This window comes from Sinocyclocheilus grahami, unplaced genomic scaffold, assembly GCF_001515645.1.
Source record: "Sinocyclocheilus grahami isolate Dianchi unplaced genomic scaffold, SAMN03320097.WGS_v1.1 scaffold200.1, whole genome shotgun sequence".
In the NCBI taxonomy this organism is placed as follows: Eukaryota; Metazoa; Chordata; class Actinopteri; order Cypriniformes; family Cyprinidae; genus Sinocyclocheilus; species Sinocyclocheilus grahami.
In genome coordinates, this window is record NW_015505379.1 from 878978 (window position 1) to 905286 (window position 26309).

General features: G+C 40.2%; 1 protein-coding gene across 1 annotated transcript in view; it reads left to right on the plus strand.

The window, feature by feature from the left end:
* Nucleotides 1–26147, plus strand: part of LOC107595331 (netrin-1-like) — a 27349-nt gene extending 1202 nt beyond the window's left edge. The window contains exons 2-8 of the mRNA XM_016285699.1: nt 15289–16652; nt 18533–18721; nt 19611–19760; nt 22348–22401; nt 24094–24174; nt 24304–24384; nt 25813–26147. Coding sequence (XP_016141185.1) covers nt 15302–16652; nt 18533–18721; nt 19611–19760; nt 22348–22401; nt 24094–24174; nt 24304–24384; nt 25813–26147 — 2241 coding nt within the window. The 5' untranslated portion in view covers nt 15289–15301. The remainder of the gene's footprint in view (nt 1–15288; nt 16653–18532; nt 18722–19610; nt 19761–22347; nt 22402–24093; nt 24175–24303; nt 24385–25812) is intronic.
* The last annotated feature ends 162 nt before the right edge of the window (nt 26148–26309 follow it).

Here is a 26309-nt window from a genome sequence, read left to right on the forward strand (position 1 = left end):
AGAACACATCATCCTCTTCTTCGTCTTCACTGACTGTTTTGTTTGAAGCGTGCATTTCCGTGGTAAGAGCGATCTCTATTCATATCATTATGGCGAGCACTAGCAAAGCGTTTAGAGGATGTGTGCATCCGTGTCGTTATTTGACATCTGATGACACACACGATCTCTGCGTTGTTTGTTTGGGCGAAGATCATGCACGCGATGTCCTCGAGGGGGAAATCTGCGTGCACTGCGAGCATTTTCCAATGAAATTTTCCAATTTCGTTTGTCTCTCTTTTCGGAAAGAGGGGCAGCCATCTGCTGAGGCACGGGGGAGAATGAGCTCGTGGGGATCGCAGGTGGATCTGGTCGATGAGTTTAAAGAGGGGCTTTCCCTCTCGCGATCGTCGGCTGTGGACGAGAGTGAGCCGCTGGAGGATGATGTTATTTCATTAACATCGTCTGATCCAGGGGCAGGTGCTTTACTGGGTTCAGCCCAGGAAGAGCAGGAAATGTCTGAGGAGGGTGAAGAAGCTGAGGCTGAGCCTTCCCAATCCTCCTGCCCTGCGTATGATGAGCTTTTGGAAGTTATGGATCGCGCCACAGCCGTGGAAGCAGGCAAAGAAAGTAACGTAAAGTAAAGTATCTTACTGGCCATAACCCTCCAGCTCAGGTGAGCCTTCCTTTTCTTCCTGATCTCCATACAGAGGCTTTCGCTTCGTTGCACACGATGGCGGTGCTCCAGGCATATCAGGCTGACCTGCTGAAAGACCTGGATAAAGGCGAGGGCCTTTCTCCTGATGAGGTAGCTGAGTTGCGCCGTACCACGGATCTCGCTTTCCGTGCTACTAAGTAGGCCGCCTCTGCTATGGGCAGGTCCATGGCAGTTATGGTAGTGATGGAGAGACATCTGTGGGTGAACCTGGCAGATATCGGGAAGAAAGAGAGGGGCTTTCTCCCCGATTTCGCCTTCTAAACTTTTTGGTACCTCTATTGAGAAGGTGGACGAGAAGTTCAGGGAGGCGAAGGCGCGCTCAGCGGCCTTCAAATCCTTCATTCCACGAAGGTCCAAGTCTAAGCCCGAACAACCCAGGGGTCCTGACCCGTCTCGGTTTGAGGATCAGAGATGGGCACAGAAGGCTAGTTTCGCGACTCGCGCTCCTCCCCCGCCTGCGGGTAGGGGTAGGAGGAATCACGGGTCAAAGGGAGGTAGGCAAGACCTAAGGGATGTGATCCAGACAAGGCATCAGCGCTTTCGTCCAGATCAGAGTGATACTTGAGTATCTACTCATTTCCTTCGGGGATTTTACATCTGCCCTTATCTTTCCCTTCCTAATTCCCCTGTAAACTACCATCTCTCCACCTGACCGACGTTAGGTGGAAACTTCCTGCATTACAGTCTCCTATGCTGGACCTATGATATGGCTTCATAGTGACCACCTTAATGATGGTTCGGACTAGAGGCTTCTTCGGGTCGCTCTTGAACGGGGCTCCGGCGCGGGAACCATGGTGGGTGAGTACGATCCATTTCTAAATATATATATATTTATATGTGTATGTATGTGTAATTTTAATGCACTGGTGGTTGTGTGTATATCACCATCTGCTAGCTTTCTTTGCAGTGTTCTCCGGGACCTGTGTGTTTCTGTCCTTTTTCTAGGGTAGGTCCTCGGTGAGCACCCCCCTCTGTTAGATTCAGAAACCGGGTGCTCGACTTGCAGTGTTTACTTCACTCGTCGATATGGTGTCCAGCCGGTATGATAGCCTGGTTTCGGCTTCATGCTTCCTGGATCATGCGGCCAAGTCACAGGCTTCTGCGGGAGCCTTCTTGATCATCAGGCCACGGCACGGCACTGCTAAATTTCCTGGATGTCCAGGCTGGGCTTATGCTTTCAGGCTGCCCTGTCTGGTACACCTAGGTTGCCTTGAGGGGCTTCCTGGTCACCAGGATATCCCCTCTTGCTGAGGCATCGAGCGGGAAGTATAGGTGGCATTTGCAAGAACCTTCTTGTGTAATGCTGTCTCAGGCAGTGCTCCCCTCGCCTTAGAGGGTCGTATTTGAGCTTGCCTCTCCCATTTGGCCCAGTACCTCCGGGTATCTGTGATCAGATGCCTGCCTTAGAGGGTTGTATTTGAGCTTGCCTCTCCCGTTTGGCTCAGTACTTCCGGGTATCTGTGAACAGATGCTTGGGAAGCTCTTAAATCCATGCTATGGTAAGTGCACACGCTAAGCTTTGTGCACTTTATGAAATCCACATGGGTGGTAAGTGTGCACGCTGAACACTTTGCACACTTTCTGAAATCCACATAGTGGTAAGTGTGCACGTTATACTTTGCGCACTTTTCTGAAATCCTGTATGGTAAGGGTTACGCATTATTAGCCTCGTTCCCTTTCTCTGAGTTGGTTTAGACCCCGGTACCTTGGGCTCCACTCAACCAGTGTGTCTCTGTTGACACACTTTTGAAGCATTGCTCCCCTCACCATTGAGGGTTATTGTGAGCATGGTGCTTTCTTTCGAGCATGTAAATTCTCTCCCTTCTGAGGAGTTGGATTCCTCGCTCCGTGGGCTGTTCTCGTGGTAGTGTTTAGCAGTGCTTCCCTTTTATCAAAGGGTTACCTATGAGCACACTACTCCTTTCTGAATTCGGAGTTCTCCTCTTACCCTTCTGATTTCTGACGATCATGCTGTAGGTCGAGCCCCCTCTTGTTGAGAGCTGGGTGTTGTGCTCCCTCAGCTAAGGTAACTTACTGCTAGCCGTTCCAGCATTGGAACATGCTGTAGGTTGAGCCCCCTTCTCGATTGAGAACTGGGTGTGTTGCTCCCTCAACTAAGTAACTGCTAGCTGTTCCAGCATTGAAACATGCTGTAGATCGAGCCCCCTCTCGATTGAGAGCTGGGTGTTTGCTCCCTCAGCTAGAGATTTACTGCTAGCCACTCTAGCATTATACCTTAAATCGAATTGATGACTTCTCAAACATAGTGTTTTGGGATGCACCATTTCCATCTATGGGCTCCTCTTTCAAAGTGCCATGAGGGCCCCTTAGAACGGTATTTTTAAATCCATGTTATGGTAAGTGTGCACGTAAAGTCTTTGTACACTTTCTAAAATCCACACTGTGGTAAGTTTGCACGCTAGTACTTTGCATTCTTTCTAAAATCCTGTATGGTGAGGGCTTTGTGCCCTTTCTTAAGCTGGTTAAGCCCCGGTTTCACCTTGGGCACCACTCCACCTTGTATCTGTTGAGACAGTTCCTTCAGCATATGCCGAGCATGCGGTAGCCCCTGTGTGACAGGCCAAGACTTAGTATGATTCTAGGCTCTTGGTCGTATTCCCTTAAAGGTATTCCTGATTCCAAGCCTTGAGCTCTACCCCGGGCCCAGGAGTTCTGGCCCTAACAGGTATGTTTTTTGCGGAATGTAGCCTAGGCCTTTGGCCGTAGGGGATAATGTCACTGACAGCCGTCTTAACGTCCCAGGGGCAACTCCCATGGCTATGGTAGAGTTGGTACTTAGTGCTCGCCATGGTTTTCTGGCATGCACTCCCCTCAGCATGGTGGCGTGGGTATACCGTTCCCCATAGCGACCCCTAGAGGACGCAGTTCGAAGTTCCCTTGAAAGGGAACGTCTCAGGTTACGTATGTAACCATGGTTCCCTGAGTAGGGAACGAGACACTGGGTCCTCTAGGTTTTCTGCCATGCTTCGGATGCAAGTTTCAGACGAAGAAGTGGATGATGTGTTCTCCCAGCGCCTATTTATATTATAGTCGCACCGGCCAACGTGTTGTTGGTGTTTTTTCAATGTATGCTTCAAGACACGGGTCACGACAAGGCGTTCCCCATAGCGACCCCTAGAGGACGCAGTGTCTCGTTCCCTACTCAGGGAACCATGGTTACATACGTAACCTGAGACGTTATTTGTCGTGTATTTATACAAGATGATAAGTGTAAGACTTCGGCCATCAGTCATTTTGCAGTAGTGTCCATGTGTCTAATATAACAGGATCAGCTTAGCAGGTGTTCCCTTTCTGTTTGACATCGCTGTGACAACCAGGTTTTGTGCGGTAGACCAGGTATATCCTTGCGTCTTCTAAATAGGTATATACTCTGGCATTCATTTGCATTTTCAATATAATATTTATCTTCATAATATGTAATGTTGTGTATGTCAAGTGCCTTTACATCTTTTTTGTCTACCTGCATGAGGACTGTCGAATGTTTGGGAATGTAACTCCATCCGCCCAGGCAGTCTAGCTGAAAACACAGTGACGTAACAAACAATTACTGATACTGAGACTAGTGTGTGCACACATCCACACATAAAACACACTGTCAGCTTGCAGTGAAACAAAAGGTTTCTATTAAGACACACAACAGCCAAGAAGGGCCACTTGCCTACATTTGTGCATAAAATATTTACCACAAAATGTGTAAACATTGCAATAAAACTTTACAAGGCATTAAAATGTATGAAACTTATTTGCTTTTGTTCCATCTAATTGTCTTTATGCATATTTCCCCTTTGAAGATTTCTATTTTTCCCCCTCCTTTTCTTTAAAAAGTGTGTTCGGTTATGCCCTCTGTCTGACCCTGAAACCTCAGATGAATATGCTGAGCGCAACTCTTCTCCCACTGCCACCTGTCTCCCTCATTGCTGTCTTTCTGTGTCTTTCACTCTCACATTAACACATGGGCTATCTCTCTTTTCAAAATCCCTTAATTAGGCATGCAGCTCCCCCTGCATACATGTGCATTCATATGCATAATCACCCACAGTCTCACTCATGATTTGGCCTTCTTGTTCACTCTGGGTATTCCCAGGTTCTCACGTAGTGCTTATCTCAGTCCTCTGTCTGGATTTGTCTTCTCTCTCATCATTCTCTCTCCTTTGCTTTTCAACCCCTTCCCTCAGGCACCCGCCAGAAGGTTCATCATACCATATCGGCTGTCAATAAATGTGTGGCACTGACACCTGAATCCTCAAGAGGGCCCAGAGCCGGGTAATGCACCCAGACACCCCTCTGAAGACATCCACACACTTCTATAGCTAATCTCTTACTTGAGACATATTCATACAAATAAACTATTGCCAAGAAACACTGTTTTGTATCTTTTCCAAATGGCTTTTACAGATGACAGAATGGCTTGTAAACTGAGAGCCAGCCAGTTGAGTTAATGCAATCTACGTCACTGTTATAAATACAGACAGGCCTGGATTAAGAATTCAGAGGCCCCTGGGCACAATGTCTTTTTGCAGCAGCATTCAGCAACAATCTTTGCAATAAGTGTAATACATAGTAATTACGCTATCTATATATTATGTTGACAGATACATTATTTTGTACATTAACAGGATGCAATAATAGACTGTAAATGATTATATATAACTCAGCAAAAGGCAGATTCGAACCTGGGTTGATCGCATCAAAAGCCAGTTCTTACAGTCTTACTCTCTACTGCCTACATCACTGAAGATTTTGAAATGAATGCATCTTTTTTTAATATTGAGGGTCCCAACCAGACATTGTTGGGCTGAGCTAGTGTAACTAGCATTTGTCAACAAGCGCGCTATTTGCACTTAGTGTAAAGACACTCTTTTTTCTTCCCCTTGCTTGGGCCCGTGCCCATAATGCCCATTGGATAATCAGGTGTCCTGACATTTTATCCTACTCATCAAATTGTCCTACCAGGGTTTACTGCGCATGCGCACATCAATATTGCGGGGTTTTTTTCTGACGCTGAACAATATTTAATGTATCTGCATTACTGTAAGGGTAGGTTTAGGGTTGGGGTAGGTGTAGACTTGAATAAAACACGATCTAATATGTAGAAAAAAATATTTATTGTTGGTTTCCTGTATAGCTGTATCCCTTCTAGCCACAACCGCGAATATAACACTTAATTACTGTATCTGCATTACTGTAAGGGTAGGTCTAGGGTTGGGGTAGGTGTAGACGTTAATATAGCATAATTTTACAGGTAGCATTTTTCGTTGTCGAATAGTACTACCCACTGTTTTGATGGGATGTAGCAAAATCTGACAGGGTAGCACAAATCGACAACACCGGTGCGGCCCTGACACATCAACTAAATTTTAAACCTATTCAACACACTCAAGGACACAAAGAGTCAGGTGGGACAATAGATTAAACAGATACTGCTTCTGTCTTCTTGACAGCCAAAAGGTCATATGATTAATGTTCTATATCAAAAATAGCCTTTGGCTAGAGCAGGGGTGCCCACACTCGGTCCTGAAGGGCCGGTGTTCTGCAGAGTTTAGCTCCAACCCTAATCAAACACACCTGAAGCAGCTAATCAAGGTCTTACTATGCATACTAGAAACTTCCAAGCAGGTGTGTTGAGGCTAGCTGGAGCTAAACTCTGCAGGACACCGGCCCTCCAGGACCGAGTTTGGGGACCCCTGGGCTAGAGCATTGGAGTGGATCGGCCTTTATGTTTTAACTTTCAGAGAAGCGACTCTTCTCTTTGAGAGAAGTGAATATTGCTCAGCTGAATTGCCAACATAGAAATTAAAATAAGGATCAACGACACAAAGAGTCAGGTGGGACAATAGATTAAATAGATACTGCTTCTGTCTTCTTGATATCTGGTCATATGATTAATGTTCTATATCAAAAATAGCCTTTGGCTAGAGCAGGGGTGCCCACACTCGGTCCTGAAGGGCCGGTGTTCTGCAGAGTTTAGCTCCAACCCTAATCAAACACACCTGAAGCAGCTAATCAAGGTCTTACTATGCATACTAGAAACTTCCAAGCAGGTGTGTTGAGGCTAGCTGGAGCTAAACTCTGCAGGACACCGGCCCTCCAGGACCGAGTTTGGGGACCCCTGGGCTAGAGCATTGGAGTGGATCGGCCTTTATGTTTTAACTTTCAGAGAAGCGACTCTTCTCTTTGAGAGAAGTGAATATTGCTCAGCTGAATTGCCAACATAGAAATTAAAATAAGGATTTGTCTGTAACATGCCGCGCTTATTTCATAGTCTCAGTGTATCCTAAGAATTAATGTTAATGAACCTATTGCACTTATTTCACAATCTTCTGTTTATCTTACGTTTTAGGTTTTCTTTACTTTGACCAGTAAATGTTTAGGTTAGTTTTATTTTTTTAATCTTTGCGGGGATTCTGAAACTAAGCTCAACGATTAGCTGCGCCTAAATCGATAACGCGTTTTCTGTTTGCTATTTCTTACCATCGGCTTTGGCAGTGCGCATGCTCTGTTCCACTAATCCGAACCATTATCAAAAAATGTCGATGTGGCTTTAATGTGAACTCCTACTGATTCCAAATTTGTAAACAGAGGTCACTATGGAAATATTTGCCATTTTCTTTATTTGTATGTCCAGCCTCGTCTTGGCAAACCAAGAGGAGCGACTACCAAATAAATGCGAGGGTAAGAAACAGAAAGTATCATCCTTTCGTTTGCCCCATAGGTGTTGAATGTGAATCTTTTTTTAAAACTATTCTATAATGTAATTTATTTAAAGTATCCCCTAGTGCAAAGTTGGCCTCTGTAACGAAACCTCAGTAGGATTCTAAAGTTTTAAAAAAAAATGTATTATTAGTTTGTAAATTACTGATGGTGGAGTTGCAGGATGCCCTGGAAAAAACTGGCCGCTCAAAGGAAGTTCTGGAGCTCGGAGAAGTTTTGGACACTGGCAAGCGCAGGCGCAAAATCAAACACAATGCTTCGTAAGTAGTGAAGACATACTGACTTGTCAGTTCTGTCCCTATGAGAAAGCTTTCCCTTAGAAAAAAATACAAATCTGCTAATGCTCTCCCTCCTCTTGCTATTATTACGATTTATTTGTTACCAGAGAGACGCGACTCACTGAGGCCATGGACAACATCTGTGAAAGAATTCTGCAGTATAAAATCCATGCCGAGAGACCAGGGAGCCTTCGCTATGCCAAGGTATTGAGCTCACCTTGGCACTCTTTCATAGCCCTCAACTGCATGAAATTCAGTCAATCCTCATTTAAAGAAATACTTTAAATGTGTGGATTTTGTTTGCAAAATGATGATTGATTTTAGACTGCTGTTTTTGCCAGGGCACAAGTCAAACCATGAACACACTGAAGAACCTGATGGATAAGGGAGTGAAGGTAGAGCTGGGTATCCCTTATGAACTGTGGGATGAACCATCAGCAGAGGTTGCAGACTTGAAGAGACGGGTAATACTCATGCACTAACAAAGAAAGAGCTGTGGATGGTGTGGTTGCATGTTTTTGTCTTAAATTATATGTAGTTATTGTTTGAGATTAATAATATTCTACTTGTGGGGCATGCAACTAAAACAGCTTCATTTCAGTGATGTTGTTATGCTAATTCAATAGCAGTCATATTTATACAAAAAATTGGTTGCTGATTTCTGATTTTATGTCATATACAGTACATAAATACTGTATATACAGGATAATATATCCTGTTGAATATAGCTGGCTTACATTTATAGATAAGGGTTCCAACTCACTATACTGAAATATAATTAATGACAAAGAATGCTTTGAAAGTGATATTACATTATAGCTATTTGTTTATTTTTACTTTAATAAAATAAATTTGTATTACATCTGAAATTGTACGCAAATTGATTATGTATTTAAATTTCTCATATAGTTAATTTTTTCATTCATTTCTCACTCTCACTTTTCCTAATGTGTGTTTGTTTAAAAACTTCTTAAATTCCCACTTACAAACATTTAAAGTGAAAGAAAAGCAGGGCCAGCTGCTAATGACTTCTATGACCAATCACAGTCATTAACTATACTACACATTACTGCAGTGATGAATGACTAAAGCTGGTTTTCATATTTAAGAGGTTACAGAACCTAATTGCAATCAAAAGCTAATACTCAAGCGCTGGGTATTTTTCTTTTAACAATAAATGAAATCCATAACTTGAGAATACTGACAAATGAAGTGCTGTTATAAAATCTATAGGTGTATTTTCTAAACTATTTGCAGTCTGACCACAGTAGCTCTCACCTCCATTTGGTGACATTCACTCTTGCCGCTCACTTCTCTTCAACACTCTCCTTGTCTGCTTCAATGTCTGGACTTTCTCCAGCCTGCTTTCAATATCACATGGTGTAATAGATCTAGCAGACACTTTTGTGCGTTGCAGTACCCCAATCAAACTGATCTGTGGGGTGAAAGAGTGCCAAGAATATGTGATATGCTCAATTGTACCAGTTCATCCCTCAATTAAGTTTGTTGTACTTGACAAGCATCCAAAAACATCAAACCTTAAAGCGGCATGCTCTGTAGCATGGGTACACACAAGCATACACCTGGGAAACAGTCCTCTAGGGAAGTCATCAATCAGTTTTATGGGACTGCTCTGAGAGAGTTTCTTTTGTTTCCCTTTCAATTCAGTTGTTCTTTTTTCATTCGCTCCCCTTGCCTCACCCTTACTCACTATTTCCATATGTGTCAGCTTTAGATCCTCTCCAGAGAGGGAGCGCCTCGTTCCTGGGGTTACCCAAAGTGTTGTTTAAATTGCGCATTGAACTATGAATCGACACCCGCGAGGGTACAAGTTCAAGATCATGGTGCATAACCAAAATTGCCTTAGGTGATATTTTCTCAGCTGGAAAGTTAGAAAAAAAATTAAGTTTGCCTGTCTTTCTTTGCGCATACATTACTAATGTGCTTAATGCATGTACAAGTATTTAGTGTGTGTGTGTGTGTGCATGTATGTGTGAAGCCTATGCCTGTGAAGGAGTTGACGTCAGGGTGATACGTAACCATGCCGCGGCGCACTGAATGCAGCAGGAACTTGCGTTGCTCAGCCTGAGAATATCTGTCCACTTGTCGTGATCTTATTGATCAACCAGGACGCGGCTACACTGGTAACCCGCATTGAAGCGCACATGGTAGGTAAACTCAGTTTTGCTCTTGTTCACATTTTCACAATTCGCTAAATTAGAACAGGCTTGCTCAGGACTGCTGACAAGAGATTTAAATTTAGAATAACCTGTTGATTAGTCTTAACCGATGATGGTGTAGCCCGCGCGCTGAAACTCAAGTTGTTCTTTAAAGAAATCACATTGAAATGTGATTTGATCAAAGGGTTATTTTTGTAGGATTATTATTATTTTATTTAATATATATTTATACACATAATATATATTTTATTTACACGCACGTGCATGGTACATAGCACTTTTCTCATTGCAACATCACGCGTTTTTTAATATTAGATTAAAGTATCCATTTTGCAACAATAATTACATTATTAATTTACTTTATATTTTCATTTGTTTTTACTGTCAAATACAAAACGTGATTTATTTAATTGCCTGCTGCTTAATGTTTTTTTCCCCAAGCGCTGTAATTCGCATTCCATGCATCTTCAGTTAAGTGTTGCTTTCCTGTAAAAAACTAACAAAAACAAAACAAATATAGGCCTAATAGTAATAATACATAAATAAATAAATAAATTCAAATATAAAAAGCCAAATGGATAAATAAAAATTATTTTACTTAATTGAAATGCATATTTCAACATTAAATACGTCAGTTGTAAATAATCGAATACATATTTTATTATTATTATTATTGGTAAATATTGTGCTTATCAGGTTTGCATTTAATGTTATACCAACTAACGAATCAGAACTTTGAGCGCTATAGTCCATGACTCAAAAAAATACATATATAAATAAAAATAACAATAAATAAAATAAAAATAAACAAGCTGTAGTGAACATAGACCTAGGAAATCTATTGATTGTCATAGTCAGGAACCTGTCTGTGGCGGATGGACTGGATGATCTGGGAATTGTACAAAATTGTTCTGCCGGAAGGCTACGCGTAATTTAAGGATAATGAGATCATTCGTCTACACACACACACACACACACACACACACACACACCGCAAATCTTGTCAAACAATCCTGAAGTATTATTTAGGTTAAGGAATATATTGGTTCACAGTCCACTGCATGTTAAGAATAATGTTATTTTTATTATAGATTAATTATAAAGATGCAGTGCAGTTTATATTCCAGAATAGCGCGCGCAGTTGAAGTTGTTTCAAATTTGGCATTTTGTAAATACGCCAATGCACCTCAAATGTTATGTTATTCATATGTTAAGGTGTTTTATCTTATTAAGATGCATGATTATCAAATGTCATGATGCAAACTAATTTAGAAAGTCCATAATTAATTTTGAATAGGCCTACTTTCCATCGGATTAATGCGACACAATCAGTTTAGGCCTTGCAATACAACAACGGGGTATACAAAGGCCCGAAAAATAACAGCCTAAGGCCGTATAGGTGGCCAGCTGCGAAACCGTTATTTTAAATGCAATTTCCGTTCCCCGTTCTGCGGGCGCACTTCTTGCCTCGTTATTCTGTGACATGTGTCGGGTCAACTGATAAACACGAATGGTTGTAATTATAGCTCCATAAAACAGAATTTTTCATTAAATGATCATTATAGGGTTCGACTTAGTTCACATCCCATGTGATTTCAATCTCATTGCACAATACAAACTCAGATTACAGTAGAAATATAGAATTGAGAGGAAATCTCGACAGTCCTGCAATGATCAGTTATCTTTTCTTAAAGGATGATCTGTAGGCCTGTTTGAACGGAATGGCCAGCTATTGCCAAGCTGCCAGCATACTTGACAAGATACATTCTCTCGTCTATCTTCTAAAACACACGGTTAAACTTCATTTTGAACGTTTAATTAAGGATAAATGGGATGAAACCCCCCTTGCTAATTGTTGCACCCTAGGTTCATCATGGAATGTTGTGCTTGGCATAAAGAGCACGGAATCACGGACGGCGATTTCATGTGCATCTGTTTTTCAACATTGAAACGAAATCTGCAGGGAAATTTCATGATTTCACTGCCAGGGCACATAGCGAGAGAGAGAGAGAGAGAGTGATCGTCCACTCTTTTTCCCTTCGTTCTCTCCCTGTGCCTCCGCTGTCTACTGTAGCCTACTACATGTGTTTTCCCATTCAAACATGTATCCTTGCTTGGACCTATTATAGGCATATGTTAAAGTTGACAGGGCGCACTATGAGTAAACTTCAAAGCACAAAAGGTTACATCTCGCTTGGCTTCTTCAATAAGATTTCACGAAAAGAGAATAGAGCATGTTTTAAACTCAACATTATCTTAAATTACAGTCCTGACTATTTTGCAGTGTCACGAGTCACTACTGTCTGAACGAACTGTACCAAATACATCGAACAAAGGGCAATAGGTTCGACACTTTTTCTCTCACTCCGTTTCGTGTTTTGTAACCTGCCAATGTTGAGCATCAGGTTCACAAAGGTGTGTGTATGACAAAGTTTTGCCTGTCAAAAGCTTATTAAGAATATGCTTCTGCTGAAGGATGTCAGTTTAAGACATTCATCACTGAAAACACTGAAATCCGCCATGCATGATTAGCCTACTAATCTAATGCCAATTCAAGACCAATATTTCCATAATTTGCACATATTCGCGTTTAATTTTATGTAGGCCTATGTATTAAATTACCAGAAGATAGCAGAGGTGTTGGCAGCTGCTACACGGCTAAACAGGGGTGTGTGTGTGTGTGTGTGTGTGTGTGTGTGTGTGTGTGTTTTCTATTCTGGTGGGGACTTAAACCTGAATACACACAGACTCATGGGGACTCGTGTCACGGTGGGGACCTAAATTGAGGTCCCCACGGGTAAACAAGCTAATAAATCGCACAGAATTAAGTTTTTTGAAAATCTAAAAATGCAGAAAGTTTCCTGTAAGGGGTAGGTTTAGGGGTAGGGTTGGTGTAGGGCAATAGAAAATACGGTCTGTACAGTATAAAAACCATTACGCCTATGGAGAGTCCCCACAAGGATAGTAAACCAGACATGTGTGTGTGTGTGTGTGTGTGTGTGTGTTTGAGTGAGTGAGAGCGAGCGAGCGAGAGTGTATGTCCTGCAGCGCGTCTGGGAAATCGACAGGTTTTTGAAAGCGCAAGAGAAAACGTCGTGTTCTTATTCATCTGAGGACAACGAACAGACAGACAGTGATTTATTAATTTATGATGGACAGGGACATAACCGTAATAAATCACGCAATTTTAAATCAGTTCATTTCAGGATGGAACATGGATCCCATGTGTGGGCCTATCACGGGGATCGCTTGTCAGGATTCAGTACAACCTTGGCTGGCTGTCGTCCACGACGAAGAATGTTCAAATGTGTTAAGCAGGCCAAATCTTTCTCATCTGTCCGACAACATACCCAAGGGTTAAGATTTAGGACGTGAAAAGCAGCACTGTGTACGCGGAAACCGACAGCTATCGAGCTCTCCTAAGAATAGATCTGAGTTATGTGCCAAATGTGTGCAAAATCATAGGCTATTTCAGAGAGAAACGAGGAGAGCTGACCGAACATCGAGGATTTTACAGTGTGTTTCATTAGAAGCGAAGGGTGTAAGCTCTCAAATGCAAGCCATCTGCCTGTCTTTTTTTAAACCCACAAGTTGTCAGGGCTCTATATCACTCTGTCTAAGGAAAAGTGAGTGCATTGTTTCACTTGTCTGCAGGCGAGATTTTGCAACTTTCTCTGGTGTAGATTATCATCAGATAAATAAACAGACTCCTCTATCAGGCCAAGAAGTGGAAGACAGAGATTCATTACTGAGGGCCTGCAGACAGGCGGGTACAGGCTTACACTGTCTCGCCAAAGGAAGTGGCTCAACTTGAACATGCATTTCTCACATTCAGTCTATAAATCTGCCACTCTATTTTATTTTCTAATCTTAGTTCCCCACATTTCCCTGTCCTTCTCGCTTTCACTTCCATTTTCTCAAAATCTCACTCTCTCGCTTTTTCCCACACAAATGTAGAGAATTTTTTTTTAGCCATCTTGCCTCAAGTTAATTATTGACATTTATAGTCAGGGCTCACCGACTAGGGACAACCAAATGTTTCACTGGCTCCTGGAACAGACATGGGCCCATATTTACCCTAGAATTCATAATGGGTGTCAAGCTGACTGAGTTGGGTATGATTTATGGAATCTTTGTTTTCAATAAAAAAATTTAAATACCTTTTAATAATCCATGCATTCCTCATAAAGCTTATGTGAACCTCATCTATATGTGAACCTCATGAATGTCATTTGCATATTTATTGTTTTTAGACAGAAAAGATTGATACTACAAGTTTTTGTAAAGGTCAAGTCAAGTCAAGTCACCTTTATTTATATAGCGCTTTTAACAATACAGATTGTGTCAAAGCAACTGAACAGCATTAATTAGGAAAATAGTGTCAATAATGCAAAATGACAATAGTAATGCAAAATGACAATAGTAGGTGGCCATATATGTTTTTCCTATAGAATTTTGAGCATGGTATTTTATTTTGTAGAAGTAATACAGTATTTATATTTATTTTACATTAATATTTATGTTATTTGTCAGTATAAAATAGCAATGTATTATTGTTGCCGATAATATTTATTTCCTTCATTTTTGTTTGTAATGATGTCAAATTCATTTTTTGTTTTATGACCATTCTGTATGTAATGTATGTAAGAGTCAATGCAACACATGATTTTGTCCTTTTTTTTAAATCAATATAATTTTCTATCTTTACCAAAAAAACAAAAAAGGGGGCCAGCAAAAGCTGCCAGCAATTAAAATTTCTCACATAAGTAAATTATAGTTACAGTCCAATATGGTTCATTTTGACCCCCTTTATACATAGTTATATTATACATATAGTTTATACATATAGTTTTTGTGTGTGTGTGTGTGTGTGTGTGTGTGTGTTCATGCATTCTTGGGTTAAAAAAATCATGACATTTTACTTTATGAATCTTTTCATCCTGCTTTTTCTGTTACTAATCAAGTCACCATACTGCTACTTTCCATCTCTACTCTCAAGTCCCCATCTGCAATAGACAGGTTTAGATTAAAAGAGTAGAAAGGCATAAATATAATAAACTGTCAAAATGTCAATGATGAAAATGTCAAAATGAATATATATTTAAAAGCCGCATTACGTTAGACACATTGACACAGACCAGATAAAGAGAGGCCTCCTACTGACAAATAGGCCTCTGATTAGCTGCATTATGTGTGTTAAATGGTCGACTTAGAAACCTAGAATGAGTGTCGTGAGTTGTGAGCTGGGATGTTTTTAATTGTGGTGTGGTCTGAGAAAAACCATATTGCATTGCTTTCGCCTGTTTGAGCTTCTCTCAAACGTCCTGTAAATCCATCAGTATCCTGACTAAATGACCTCTTATAATTTTTTCATCTTTCTTTTTCTCCTTCCCTACTGTTACAGGCTTGATGACATCATGTCCAGATATCACTCCCCTCCTTTCCAGACACTCTTCTTCCTCCCTATTTTCCTCTTCACCCTCTTCCCTCTCTCCCTTCTTTCTCCTCTTCTTTCTCAATCTCCTCTCAGCTGGACCTCACCTCATGACCCCTGCTACCACCTGGATGGGCGTCCACGCCACTGCCTATCTGAATTCATCAATACGGCCTATGGGGTGCCTGTGACGATGGAGGACCTCCAGCAAGGACCCAAGACAAACATCAGCACTTTAACAGATCTTCATAACCCCCACAATCTCACGTGCTGGACAGCTGCCGAAGGCTCAGGGGGTGGGGATTGGACTTTAACAGTTCCCCTAGGCAGACGCTTTGAAATCACTTACATTAGTCTTCAGTTCTGTCAACAGGTGGAGTCGGTGGAATCCTACTCCATGTCCATCTTGAAGTCAATGGATTTTGGCCGGAGCTGGCGCCCCCTACAGTTTTATTCAAGCGACTGCATGGGCACATTCGGCCGCCCTGTACAGTCCATCGCTCAAACAAAGCACCAGGAGACGGAGCCGCTGTGTTCAGATCCCAGACCATTGCAGAAGCATCGTGGAAATGCCGCGCTGGCCTTCTCGACTTTGGATGGACGTCCTTCCTCGCCAGATTTCGATTACAGTCCAGGGCTACAAGATTGGGTGACTGCAACAGACATAAGGATAGTATTTAATCAGTCCTTGGATAAAACGAAAAAGCAAGAAGAGAAACTGAACGAAGTGGGAGGCACATTTAGATGGAGGGAAAGGGGAGACAACGCTCTGAGGTTTGGTGAGAAAAACACTGGCGTTAAGACATCTGAAGTTTGGAGAAACAGGCAAGGAAAACAGAATTCCACACAGAGAATTAGAAACAAAAGCACTGTGCACCAAAGTGGCCACAATGTTACACGAAAGGAGATGGGACCTCAAGGTAGAGTGGGAAGGGGACATAAGAAGGACAGTTACAAGCCATGCCAGGACGGCACATGTGATTGGTCCCTAAATATCCCGCAGCAAGGCTCCAAAGGGCGAGAGTTGAGGAGAAGAAGAAACAATGCAGGGAGGGGGAAGTCCCATTCTAAATCAAGAAAAAACACCTCACGCAACCTCGTTTCATCATCTCTTTATGCCCCATTGAAACCCTCTCTCGCCCTTTCCGACCTGCAGGTCGGTGGCAGGTGCAAGTGCAATGGCCACGCCTCTCGCTGTCGACGCGACAACCAGGGGCGTGCCGTGTGTCAATGTGAGCATCACACCTCTGGGCCGGACTGTGATGTGTGTGAGCAATTTTTTTACGATCGCCCGTGGCAACGGGCCACACCCAGCCAACCACACCCGTGCGTCCGTGAGTTTAAACATGTGTGTGTCTGGTGGTCTGTCTGTGCTTAAATGTCTATTTTTAAATAGGATTTAGAATAATTCACTGCTATTTACTTGTGGGAAAATAGTCTTTTCCACACAATACCATATAAAACGTAAAAATCTGCATTATTTAATTTAAAATCCACTGTAAAAAAACACCTTACTCTTAATGATTATTTTTGCTTAAGTTACCAGTTTAAACCACTAAAATCCTTACATTAAACTTGCACAATAAGCAATACTTAATAAAAATGTGTAACTCCAACACCTTTTATTTTACTTTGGGTGATTATATTGATTTTATACATCTATATTTTACAATCTGGGCAAGAAATCAGAACAAACGGATCAAAATTACTTCATCGTTAAAAAAGTATGTTCTATATGGTATGAATATGGGTAGTACGAATGAAATTCAGATGTACTATATCCACCATGTTGTTACTATCACGTGGCCTACCAGCGTCAGTTGCGTTGCTTCACTGCTATTCATAAATCCTCTCCTGTGGCCTCATGGGATAGTAAAGTGTCCATCGACTGCACACTTCAGAATCCAGGCGGAGGTAGTAGGTCATCCGGGTACTTTTCACCTACCGTTTTTCGAATACTGTGAATTCAGACATACTTGTCTTTTGGCATGTTGTTTTTCATATAGGCTACTACAGGTGCATCTCAATAAATTAGAATGTCGTGGAAAAGTTCATTTATTTCAGTAATTCATCTCAAATTGTGAAACTCGTGTATTAAATAAATTCAATGCACACCGACTGAAGTAGTTTAAGTCTTTGGTTCTTTTAATTGAGATGATTTTGGCTCACATTTAACAAAAACCCACCAATTCACTATCTCAACAAATTAGAATACTTCATAAGACCAATAAAAAAAAACATTTTTAGTGAATTGTTGGCCTTCTGGAAAGTATGTTCATTTACTGTACATGTACTCAATACTTGGTAGGGGCTCCTTTTGCTTTAATTACTGCCTCAATTCGGCGTGGCATGGAGGTGATCAGTTTTGTGGCACTGCTGAGGTGGTATGGAAGCCCAGGTTTCTATGACAGTGGCCTTCAGCTCATCTGCATTTTTTGGTCTCTTGTTTCTCATTTTCCTCTTGACAATACAATAGAGAATCTATGGGGTTCAGATCTGGTGAGTTTGCTGGCCAGTCAAGCACACCAACACCATGGTCATTTAACCAACTTTTGGTGCTTTTGGCAGTCTGTTGATTTCGGATGCAGCATTGTTGTCTGATAACGTAATCTTAATCTTATGCAGTTTAATAAAAAATGTATTTGAACATACTAGAAAAAAATCTCATAAAAGAAGTTCCATTTCTGTATTAAAATTAAAATGTTGTTTTTTACTCCTTTCACTGCTATTTGTGACCCTAGACCACAAAACCAGTCTTAAGTCGCTTGGGTATATTTTTAGCAATAGCCAAAAAAACATTGTATGGGTCAAAATTATCGATTTTTCTTTTATGCCAAAAATCATTAGGATGTTAAGTAAAGATCATGTTCCATGAAGATATTTTGTAAATTTCCTACCGTAAATATATAAAAACTTAATTTTTGATTAGTAATATATATTGCTAAGAACTTCATTTGGACAACTTTAAAGACGAATTTCTCAGTATTTGGATTTTTTTGCACCCTCAGATTCCAGCTGTTCAAATAATTGTATCTCGGCCAAATATTGCCCTATCCTAACAAACCATACATCAATGGAAAGCTTTATGCAGCTTTCAGATGATGTATAAATCTACATTTCGAAAAATTGACCCTTATGACTGGTTTTGTGGTCCAGGGTCACATTTTTTAATCCTCTATCTGCCCTCATCTATGTCTGTTTCTCTCTTTCCCAGCATGTGAATGTAACAGTCACTCAACTAAGTGTAGGTTCAGTATGGCCGTGTATCAGCAGTCTGGTCGAGTCAGTGGAGGCATTTGTTTGAAGTGTCGGCATCACACAATGGGACACCACTGCCAGTTCTGCCAGAACGGATATACGCGAGACCACAGCAAACCGCTCAGCCACCGCAAGGCCTGCCAGCGTCAGTAACAAATGATTTGTCTGTGTGTTTTATGTGGAAATCATGTTAAACCTGGTCTATACATGAGTGAATCATTCTTGCCGTTCCACAAGTGAAAAGAAAAACATGTTTTTTTTGGCTTTGCCATCTGTGGGGTCTGAGGTGTGTGAAAGGCAGCATAGTCTGTGTCTATGTTATGGCTACACTATGAGTGATGGAATGTGCACTGACACTTGCCCTTTGACTGCTCTCATATCTATGGCATGCTCACGGAGCATTTTAGTCAATGTCCCAATATAACATCAGTTTACACTGCGTGCTTGTGCATGAATATCATACATCAATGTTTATTTGTAAATTAGTGTGCAAGTTCATAAAATGTATACAAAATCTAAATTATGTCTTGAAAATACCATAAAATCTCTGCTAACATCTAAATATTTGAATTAGGTGATAGAATTATCTTAGAAATTTGGAAACTGGAAGATTTAGAACTTGTTAATGTTAAAACAGACCTGACTTTTTAAGCGTGTATAAACGGTTGGAGCTTTGTTTGGATGAAGAAAGGTTGAGCAAAAGCAGAAAAGCAGATCTTTCCTCTCAATGATCTCCCAGCCATCACACATATGTTTTATGGGGGAAATCTTGCTCAGGGGTCAATGAGACGTGAATTACAACTGAAGACATGAACCACAGCTGCCTTGTTCTGTGTAGTATTACTCGTCATTTCCCTTCATGTGTCTAAAGCCGCTAGTCTCACACTAATACCCTTAGTCCTACAAAAATTATCTTCTCTCTTCCTTCCATTTTTTCCTGCATCTTCTTTCTACATTACTCTTGTGTGTTCTTATAAAATTCCTAATCTTTTTTCTTCACTTTCATTCTTTCATTTTCTATTTGTCTCCCTCAGCATGCAAGTGCCACCCCATGGGTGCAGTGGGCCATTGGTGTAACCAGTCCACAGGACAGTGTTTGTGTAGAGAAGGTGTCACAGGACAGAGGTGTAACCGTTGTGCCCCGGGATACAAGCAAGGTCATTCCCCTCTTCGGCCATGTATCCGTAAGTATCACACCTTGCGTTTTGATTCTATTCTGTATAATAACTAAAGTTACTGGACATAACAAGCAGTGTTTCTAGTAATGGTATACTGATATATTAGCCAAGATTAGTAATCAGCCCATATCTGACCATCGACCGATAACCATGTTCTCTTGATGAACAGACATGTTCATCTCCCCACCTAGTAAGTTTCAAATTTTAGTCAGTACATGCGCAATTTTATTGAGCTACAGAATGTTTTTGCCTAGACATGCTGCAGTCTTAATTTCTCTGTAAAGTGTGTATGACACAATGCATAAAATACATATCACACATCAGGTCTTTGTCTTTCAGAAAATGCGCACGACACAGTCCCATTAGTACATATACATACAGGACAACGTCAAGGTCTGACTTGGTCTGAAATTGGACTAGTGCGATTTCAGTCTGACTAAAACATGTACCTGATATTTTCTTTTAAAGATAATTTATTGCTCTAGTATAACTTTTGAATTTTTAAACTGCATGTAAACGTCCTTAGCAACTTTCAGTTGATAGTAAACTATTTCTGTTTTCATTTTTGTGAATTTGAGTAAATGTTGAAAATAAACACATTTATTTTCATTTCATAAAGTCTGTGTACATCACACTTGCGATCACCAAATCAGCATATTAGAATGATTTCTGAAGGATCATATGACACTGAAGAATGGACGCTGAAAATTCAGCTTTGCCATACCAGGAATGAATTACATTTTGAAATATTTTAAAATAGAAAAGAGTTATTTAAAATAGTAATAATATTTCACAATATTCTTGTTTTTACAGAATTTTTGATCAAATAAATGTAGCCTTGGTGAGCATAAGAAATTTCTTTGAAAAACATTAAAAACCGCCTTAGTGCCTATTCCGGTGACCGTGATCATTTGACCAAGTACAACATGTTCCTGGATCAACATCCTTGCAACATTCCAATTAACCAATCAGAATTGAGGGATAACTTTTCAGGAAATGTCTGTTTTAGGCTTACGATCAGGGTTAGGTGCTTCTACACCCTTGTTAATCAGCTATCATTTCACACTGATTTTAGGAATAAATTATGGGTAGGGTTAGGTTTAGGGGTAGGACAGTAATGTTCATCCAAAAGATGTTGATCCAGGAACATGTCTTACTTGGCAAAATCATGGCGACCCGCCTAATCCATTTTTTGGTATCTGCTATAGTGTTTTTACCCTGGTTTATTTTTCATCTCAACTGCCCTTGAACCAATTAAACTGCTTAATTTATTTCAACTCCAAACTCAGTATCATTGTCCCTTTGCAAACTACTGTTTGTTTATGAAGGATTTAGTAGAAGCCGCTTTCTGAAACTCTAACTCCTTCCTCTCATTCCTGTGAATAACTGTTTCCATACAAAGTCCTGAAACTTCTCAGGTGGTGCCACTTGGCTTTCATCAACATTACAATCAGCTTTCCTGGATTTCTAGGTGCTTCATTTTCATTACATGATAATCCAATGAGTATTGCTGCGCTTTTATTTCTCAAAGTTCACGTAACGGCGCAAGCCTCAGGGAAAAGGATGACATGGTATGGCGAACAGCACCTGTCGTGGAGCACAACCAGACCCGTTTCCCTCCCAGCACGACAGACGCATAATTCTTCACGGGTTACGGCTGAGTGATAGAAGAGCTTGTTTGTTGTTCTACATGGATCGTCTCAACATGGATATTTATAGCATGAGCTCCCGTCTTTCCAGCACCAAAGGCGAGCCGCAGCTAAAAACATAACCAGCAACAGCGGGTCATTTGCCACATCTCATGGAGCAGGAAACGCAGCCGTCGTTTATCACAGGGAAAGTGACCCAGACATTAGATATTATTAGCACTTGAAGATTTTGTGGGGATTTTATTTTGGATAACAGTGACCAGGAAGTCTCATGTTATCCACATTAAACTCTATCTATATAATACATACTTTAAAGCAAATAGATTTCTTCAGGTGTACATTTGCTAGCTCTTACACCCAGAGACCTACTAAATGCCTCAGACTCAAAACACTAAAATGGATTTGAAGCTGTTTGACGTTTGATATGAGTTATTGCTGAGGGACTTTAGCGTTAGGGGGGTTGGAGGAGGAGGATAAGGTGTCAGTGTCCCAGTTGTGTCAGAGATATGGGCAGAAGTACAGAACTCATGGGTAATATATGGTTGACCCAGCGTTGCAGACCATGGGCCGTATGTATGCGTGTGTGACAGAGGGCATCCTGATAGCGGTTCTATTGACCTTTAAGACCACACACATGCATGAAATTGTCTGGGCTCACACACTGTGACAAAAGTACACTTGTTTTTAACACAAGCATTCCGCATGTACTAAAAGACTACAGGGCAAACTGCAGTCAGAGCACACACGTCCCCTTTTTCCCTCACACACTCACAAATGGCAAGTATGCCCTAATGAGCCACCGCAGGGATTAGAGCGAGTCACCCACAGCGGAGGTGTGAAAAAGAGGAAGGACAAAATGAAAGGCACACAAATAAACTTGTCACTGCTTGCTGTAATTTAATGAGACCCTCGTCCCCCCTTCTCTCTGTCTGTTGTTCGTTCAGGTATTCAGGAGTTTGCACCACCCACCCCAGTTTACCAGCCTCAGTACAGCATTGGTAAGCAATTGGTTATTCCTTATAAACACACACACAATAATTTTATTTTGAGTTTCTGGTACACTGTTCATTTGTGAATTGTCATCTTTAAAAAAAATGTTTTTCAATTTAAAATATTAAATTTATGATTTGTTAATGTTATGTTTTGTTTACATATATTGCCAAAGCTTTGTAAGCAAAAGGAATGTCAAGAAACAACACAATAACGATGAAATAATATTCAAATAAGATGCATAGTCAACATAATAAAGCATGTTAAAAGTTATTTGCTGCCCCCTAGTGGATTGTGTAACAATTGTTTTCAGGTTAATATGAACAGACTGCATGTAGTTCATTGTTATTTACCCATTCAGTGTCCCTATAGCTTTCTGACCACATTTATTTCCCTGATAAAAATGTGTAATCTTTAGATGCATTATATAGTTTAGAAAGGTAAATAGTATGTCTCTTCATAATAAGCTGCACAATTGGAATTAATCATGCTCCTATAATTAATAGTGTGGGATAAGTAATCCACCACATTTTACATATTATTAACCTATGTATAATTAATCATATTAGTTGTCTTTGTAGAGCTGCTTTGCAGCAGAAATTTAATTGATCTCCCATTTGATTTAGTTTGCACCAGTGATTCTTATTTTGCTGTTTATTACTGTGAAGCTGCTTTGAAACAATTTGTATTGTATAAAGTGCTATAAATAAAGGTAATTTGACTTGACTAGTATAACAATAATTATAATAATTCATGGCTTTCCTATTTTTTTTTTAATACAAATAAATCTGAATTTATATGTAGACAGAAATCTACATTAGCATCATCCCTTGTAATGTATGTTTTCTCTAGTACACAAATCAACATTAGAATTACTCTTTCAGGCTAAATATACCTTGAACTGTCTCTGCAATTATTTGAATAATACTTAATATCCAGTCACATTTTCTGAAATTGCAAAAGAGTTTTATCCTGCTGTTCATTTAATGACACTGGCTCAGACTTATAAGCATTATTTTAAATCTATTATTATTGTCTTCTGATTCCACTGGGACCACTAGCCTCTACTGACTCCCTACAAGAACCAAGTATTGACACCAAACAAAGATAAGACCGAGAAATATATCCCTTTTTTAGGGGCCTCACAGGAGTCTCTGGATGACCAAATGAAGTATTTTCCAAGGCGATACAATCTTGACATCTGGCCTGGTGACCAGCAGACAATAAAAACCTCAGAGCAGACATTTTCATTCGGAATAAAATGTGTTGTACCATTGACAGCAACAGAATATTGTGCAGTCTGCCATGATTATGGTAATATACCTGCCACAGCTGCTTCGCTAATATTTTAAAAAAAAGTGCAGTGCAGTCCATTACTGCTGACTGATTTCACACACTTTATTGTGATCTGCACTGAGTAGACAGGCCAACTCTAGTTCTCTGGAAACTAAAGAACTGCCTTTACTACTCCTGGACCCCTGTGCTCTATTAAATACTTGAATAGAGATATAAAACAGCCCTTCTCTTTGCATTGGAGAGATTAATACTGGTGCAAAATGTAATTTAAAATAGATTCCAAAATACGTGTGTTTATTAACATTTTAATTCTTGCTTTTTAAGAAATGTGTCAAAAGTAAAAAAAAAAAAAAAAGTTTTTTTTTTCTTCAAAGTGTGATTAAATTCTCTCTCTCTCACTGCAGGTGAGGAATGTCTTTCTTACTGTACCCCTTCCCAAGCAAGAGTCAAAATGAATTTAGAGACATATTGTCTCAAGGACTATGGTAAGGAACTAACTAAGGAATTTTGTTTATACCTCAAAATAAAAAGGCAATTGTGTAAGTTAAAATTAAGAAATAAAGCCGTTTTTTTTTTTTTCAAAGTGTGATTAAATTCTCTCTCTCTCACTGCAGGTGAGGAATGTCTTTCTTACTGTACCCCTTCCCAAGCAAGAGTCAAAATGAATTTAGAGACATATTGTCTCAAGGACTATGGTAAGGAACTAAGGAATTTTGTTTATACCTCAAAATAAAAAGGCAATTGTGTAAGTTAAAATTAAGAAATAAAGCCACTAGGCTTGCAGAAAGGTGGACAATTTCCAGTAAATTTCGGAAATATTCCAGAAATTTTGGAAACTTTCCAGGATTTTTGTAATATTCCAGGGATTTTTGGAAAGTTTCCGGAAATTTTCCACCCCTATGTAACCCTAAAAGCCACACACTATGTGATATAAAGTCACAATTATGGGAAACAAGGTTGCAATTGTGAGATATTTAAATTACATAAAAAGAAAAATTGCCTTTTTTTTTTCTGAGGTGGAAATAGGAATATGGCAGAAATATATAACCGGTCAACTGTTTGGAAGAATTAAGTTTTTTTCAATGTTTTTAAAAGAAGTCTCTTATGCTCATAAAGGCTTAATTTCTTTTTATTTTATTTTATCAAGTATAAAGTAAAACAGTAACATTGTAAAATAATTTTACAATTTAATATAACTGTTTTCTATATTACCATATTTGTTTAATGTAATTTATTCCTGTGATGATACAGCTGAATTTCCAGCAGCCATTATTTAAGTCTTCAGTGTCACATGATCCTTCAGAATCCTGTTCTGGTGCTCAATTACTATTGGCGCTAATTTATTAATAATGGTTCTTATTATAAATGTTGAAAACATTTTTTGCTGCTTAATATTTTTGTGGAAACCATGATACATTTTTTTCAGGATTCTTTGATAAAAAAGAAAATAGAGTGAACAACCTTTACAGTATTTTAAACAGTAATAATATTTCACAATATTATCATTTTTGATCAAATAAATGCAGTAATTTTGAGCGATAAGAGACTTCTTTCAAGAATATTTAAAAAAAAAAAACTTAATTATTAAACCTTTGGCCAGTAGTGTATATAGATTTACATTCTTTTTTAGTAAGTTAAGTTCTTCCGTAGTATGTGATGCATGATGAAGAACTTGATGCTGGAATACACTACACTTTTCGTTTACACTGAAACAGAGTTCTCAAAATAAAATGGGGTCTGCAGGGTTTTCGAACGTTTTTGAGGGTCGAAAATGCCGGAGTAGTGTAAACGACAGGTATAAACGTAGCAAAAGTTATGCATTTTAAAATGAAAATGCACTCGTGTAAACGTAGCCTTAGCCCATCACATACTACAGTATTCGACGTTCTGTAAAATCTGTCACCTCTGCTGAAAATCTTTGACTTGCTTCGACTTTTGGCACCTAGGGTTGACTTTTCTAGACTACAAATTGAGGCAAAAGTCATTTAATGTGTTCCAGTCTTTAGTCATATTGTCTAACATCCTTGTCTGTTTTCTGTCATACTTTTGTCCCAGTGCTGAAGATGCAGGTCAAAAGTAAGGAACGTTCTGGTCCCTGGTGGCAGTTTTCCATATTGGCGCAGTCAGTTTTTCGCATGGGCTCTTCACGTGTAAAGCGAGGCATTCAAGCCCTCTGGGTTCCAGATCGGGACCTGAGCTGCGGTTGTCCTGCGCTTCAGATAGGCCGCACATTCCTCCTGATTGGAGGGGAGGAAAGCGGCCGGAGTTGGGTCCCCGAGGAGAGGCGGTTAGTCGCAGACCGCACCACAATGGCTTTGCAGTGGAGGGAACACTGGAGCCCCAAATTAAGAGGCTTCCGCGGCCAGGACACCCGGGGAAAGTGCCCACAGGGAAACACCACTGCACAGAAACACTCTCACCCAAGCTCATACGAAGAATACACACCCCCACATCTTAACAAACTGCAGTCTGAGCCACACAGACCAAATAAACATACACATACGGTGCATAAACAGCATCATTTAACCACACAATCTGGAGGATCAGACTTCACACACACACACAAAAGAGGAGGAACTCGGGGCATACTAAGAAAAGACACAGAAGCGGAGGAGGACAG